We start from the raw sequence: 5,256 nt of genomic DNA, 5'->3' as shown, positions 1-5,256 counted from the left end.
TTTATTTTAACATTTTTTAGGTGAAAAATTATATCAATCAAATACTATTAATTGACAATTCCCACTAAAATAAATTCTAGGTAATTCAATTCCCTTCAATTCATGTTCTTTCCACCCAAATTCCATCTTTACAATAAAATGGACCCTAAATGATTTCTTAGGAAGAAAAATTAACAATGGGGATGAATTTAATTCGAATATTAATTGCTTCAAATGCTTAATAAGATTAAATTAATTCTTATTCAACCTCCAACCCGATAGTTTTCATGCTCTAAGCCGTAACATCTTCTTTTCTTCGTCTGTCCTTTCTTCATCTAAACTACCACCACACCCACATTTGGATTAGTAGCTATGACTTATGAGAAATGTTACCAGAATCGGACCAGATCGACCAATTCAAAGAAAAAAGTCGGGTTATAGGTCAAAACCCGCACAAAAAAAACTATCTAAATAAGATAAAAATCGACCAGTTCCGATAAAATACCAAAAATGTGTTTTCCTTATTTGAATTGTCAAATTGTATTTTCCTAATAACATCCAAAGAGTCTGATGAATGACAATTAGGCAGAATAATAGACAAAAACCAAAACTTATTAAAATTTAACATCCAACTGTCATATTATTTCCCATATAACGACCTCCAAAGAGGCATCAGCCTTTCATAATGTAGTAAAATAAGAAAATGCCATACAAGAGCTGAATAAAACAGAACGGACAAAAGGGATAAATTTGATACTAATGGAAGTAACAAGTGTTTCCAAAGAGGATACATGCACTAGAGGTATTCATTGCACGGTTGAATATGCTATGATTGCAGAAAAAACACAACAGCTTCGAAAATGAAAAGAATATCGAAAGGCTGAAATGCAGATGTTTCACTCCATAAAAAACAGTGGCACAAAATATAGAACCTGGATCACGCATCAAAGCAAACCCGTTGGCTTGATTTCTTTCATTCTTTGCCATCAGCAGCACAAAGAGAACCAAGTTGAGCTGGAGCTTGCGTTTCCACAATTTTTGACGACCCATAGGCAGATATATCAGTGCCCTTCTCCTTCTCCTTCTCAATTTGTTCCTTGATCCAGAAATATGTGATTCTCAGTCCATCCTGCAAGCTCAAGGAACATATTAGATATGGATATGATCAACGAGTAATATGTTACAAAGGGTTCAGTCGATGGACACAAAAGAAAAGAAAAAAAAAACTCTAAACACGTCACCTTCAGTTTCATAGAAGGAGCCCACCCGAGCTTTTCCTTTATTAGAGTGTTGTCTGAGTTTCGACCACGCACACCCTCGGGACCGGGAATGTGATGAATGGGGAGCTTTGTGTTCTCAAAGCTCAGGACAATCTCAGCCATCTCATTCATGCTGACCATCTCATCACTTCCAATGTTTACAGGCCCTCGGAAATCGGATTTTGTCAATCGGAATGCATAAAACAATTCATTTAAGCTGTGAAATGTGCAATCACATTTCTATAATAAAAAACTTTAAGCAATTTTTAATCCTATTATGAACAGATGGCACAAGAATAAGAGTTAGATAAAAGCTCGTCAGACACGCCAATAACCGTCACGTTAGCATAACGATCATTCAGTGTCAGTGCTCTATTGGTTGAGGCAATACTATTTTTTGTTGGTTTGTGTGCCCATATAGTATATTTTGCATATAAAATAATAATTTTGCATTATATTTTGCAAAATTATATCATTCAGTGTCAGTGCTCTATATTTTGCATTATAAAATAATAATTTATAATTAAAAATTATGATTTTATTTATTCATTGTTGAGCATGTGATTAATTGCCTATGATCAGTTGTGATAATATATGTTTGGTACTTGTATTGAAAAGTACAGTATGACACAACTTATTTTTTATCATAAATAATTTATTTACAACTGATATATAAGGGTTGACACCTTGTACCGGAATGTTGTACTGTTGACCGATGCACTATTCAGGTTTGTAATTTGTCATTATCACATAAATGGTTAAATGTGACACTAATACACTTGGAATGTATTGAATAGGCCACGTGTCGAGTTTATTTCATCTAGATCCCTTGACATTGTTATGTATATCTTTCAGTGATTTTAATGGTTCTTTGATCTATCAATGACTGAGATCAATTTGATTAATCAAATATTTCGATGAGTTGGGACACATGATAATGAGTGAAATAGAGAATATGAATTTGTGTCGAAATTGACACCCTAAAAATGGGTGGAGTAACTATTTAAGTATTTCTGTTAAACGGTTAAAATCTGAGTTCAGTGTTCAGCGACAGCTAAATTTCGACATCTGTGACTAATTTATAGGATCGTTGAAGAAAATGAAACTTAATTTAGTTAGAATAATTAGAAGGGCAAAACGATCATTTATACTCGTACCTAATTATCGATCTGGGATGGGGTTAAATACATATACGGTAGGTCAGAGGAAAGTATTACATATTTTTTGGCTTCTGTAATTTTATATATTCCAAAAGTTCAGTCTTTTATCTATAGTGGAAAAAGCAAAGACTAATAATTAGATTGAGCGATCTAGGGTCGACTAGACACAATCTAATTATTGGAGTTTGGATAATATATGTCCGATCAAGTCCCTGTGATAGCTCCATAAAATATTGAAACTTGATTACAGCAATTACAATAGTTTTGTGGCTTTTATCAATTATCCAGATCAAGAATTACTTTCTTGATTTAATTAAAAAAGAAGGTGCCCCTACCTACTAGGTGTAGTCTTGACTTTGAAGAATACCATAAATGACTTAGAGATTTGAAACATCAAGTTCTTGAAATTAAAAAGCTAAAAGTTCGTGATTTAGAATTAATTAAAAAATTGGTCATCGAATTTAGATAAAAAATTGAATTCTTTATTCTTGATATAACATATACATAAATATCTAGATGATCTTATTTATTGAATTAAAAAAAAAATTTAATTTCTGAATAATATCGCTTCCGCATTGGGTCACTTCTACTGGTATTAAGATTATTTTTTCAAACAATATTCATCTTGCAAAGAGAGTCGGGTTTACATGACAAATTGGAAAACAAAACGCAAGGACCATTGCTCAATCTCGGCTAGAAAGAAACAATCTCTAATGTTTACTATAGAAAAATTCTTTTTCTTAGGTAAACATACCTCAGACCACCCTCGACGCATTCATCAATAAAGGTGAAAGATCGTGTTTGTAAACCATCTCCCCACATCTCAAATTTATCAGTGGATGTAAGGGATTTCCGACAGAAGGCAGCAGGTGCCTTCTCCCTCCCACCTGCACCAATTTATGAAAAACGTTGACAATTTAAAGAGAAGACGCCGCGAACTATTAAAGAGGGAAAAATACTACAGCTTCTCACTGTATCTTCAAGTTTACCTTTCCATGTCCCAAATGGACCATAGATATTATGGAATCTTCCAATTCGGCATTCAATTCCAAAATCCTTGTTGTAGTGTTTATAGAGTTCTTCTGTTACCAGCTTCTCTAAGCCATAAGCATCTTGAGGCTAAAAATGAAAACAGTATAAAATCTCATCGACAATGCTAGACATCCGAAGTTTAGTACAAGAATTTTACGAGAATAAGAAAAAAAACCTCAGCAGGCCTAGCATCAGACTCCTTCAAGCTCACGTTGGGATCCAACTGCTTAAATTCAGGATAGATACAAGCACTGGAGGCGAAGAAAAACCTGAATCCAAATTGGAGAAAAATCGATATTCAGATTCTCACATCTATATATATGCCTCACTGAATTTATTTTAAAGAAAAACTCTGCATATTTAACAAAAAACAATTTTGATCTCAGATTGGAATGCAGCTAATGCATGTGATGGCATGGAGGATATCAATTGTTCGCTGAAATAACATACATCCATTGAGAAAAGGGCATCTAATAATTGATTCTTCACCCCTTCCTAAGAAACTGTTCTTACTTTAGTAACATAACATCAAGTTAGTGAATGCTACTGTACTGACTAAATTCAGGATGTAAAGCTATTTAATCATATAATTTCTTGTACGAATTACCAGTATTCTACTCATAAACCCAAATGCTGAATAAAATCAAGAAGATTAAAGAAATTGAACCTCTTGACTCCATTAATCCTGGCAGCCTCGATCATGTTAAAACTGATCATCGCATTGTTATACATGATGACAGAGTGATTTGACTGAATAAAGCCCATCCCTCCCATATCCGCAGCAAGAAACGCGTGATCAACTCCTTGGGTAACTTTCAAACAGTTATCCATCACTCTCAAACCAACAAGATGGAATTCATGACAGAACATATCCTCCATCATGTGCTCATTTTTCTTCCAGTCAGAAGCAATTATGTAATGACCTTCAGTCTTCAGACGCCTGGCAATGTGCGAGGCAATGAATCCACCTGCTCCAGTAATGGAAATTCGAAGCTTTTCCGTCGGCCAGTAGGGTTCCCTCTCGAGGTTTTCGTAGGTGTATGAGCCATAGTTGGTTTCGTCTGTGGTTCCCATTCTGCAGTAAATCCCCGGGGGGGCGGGGGGGAGGGGGGGAGTTCAAGACTAAATAAAACCAATGACAATTAGCCCAATTGTGCTACATGAACATTAAGGTTGACATCAAATTTGACATAATGTCACTTGACATTATATTATTATACAGTTTAAAATACAGTTAACTTTTTCATACAATCCTTTACTGCCACATACAATTATGTCAAATTTTCTGTCAAATCCTTCAACAAAGTAGCTTTATCCCGATTAGCCAATGTGGATTTACAAATTGATAACATATCAGGCAATTGGACTGAAAAGGAAAATTATTACATCTAAAAGGATGCCATTAAGCTATCTTATCAAAGAAGTCTACTAAAATAGTGAGTAAGAGGGTGTTTGGGAGCTATTTTTATGTAAAAATGCATTTTGAAATAGTAAATTGATGGAAAATGTGTGGTTGAAAAATAAAAAAAATAATTTGATTTGCGTATAATATTATTTTAATGAAAAATGTGTGGTTGAAAAGAAGAGAGAGAAAAATGCTTTTTGAAAAAAATAGATACCAAACGGGGGTTAAATAAGTGTCGGCTAATCTTCCTCAGCATAATTTAACAGAAAATGAAAAGCAAAGAAATACACGAGACTAATCAAATCCACTTTAATTATATACTTATAATGACAAGCAATAAGTGAAATAAGAGAAAATAAGTAAGGAAAAGAAAAAAAGCGAAGGGGAAAGAATCAAATTTTACATTCGCTATCCGTAGACA

The 5,256-nt window shown here is 34.0% G+C and overlaps 1 protein-coding gene across 1 annotated transcript; it reads right to left on the bottom strand.

The window, feature by feature from the left end:
• Positions 1–614: 614 nt before the first annotated feature.
• On the bottom strand, positions 615–4,510 carry LOC111376426 (GDP-mannose 3,5-epimerase 2-like). Its single transcript, XM_022999389.1, has 6 exons — positions 4,098–4,510; positions 3,606–3,699; positions 3,388–3,517; positions 3,153–3,285; positions 1,221–1,455; positions 615–1,108 (listed from the first exon to the last, which is right to left on the bottom strand). The coding sequence occupies exons 1-6, from the start codon at positions 4,502–4,504 to the stop codon at positions 953–955; spliced, it is 1,155 nt and encodes a 384-aa protein (XP_022855157.1). The 5' UTR covers positions 4,505–4,510; the 3' UTR covers positions 615–952.
• Positions 4,511–5,256: the final 746 nt, after the last annotated feature.

The sequence above is a fragment of the Olea europaea genome, unplaced genomic scaffold, assembly GCF_002742605.1.
Source record: "Olea europaea var. sylvestris unplaced genomic scaffold, O_europaea_v1 scaffold1502, whole genome shotgun sequence".
Classification (NCBI taxonomy): Eukaryota; Viridiplantae; Streptophyta; class Magnoliopsida; order Lamiales; family Oleaceae; genus Olea; species Olea europaea.
The sequence above is the reverse complement of the archived record's forward strand: the minus strand, read 5'-3'. Positions and strand labels throughout refer to the sequence as shown.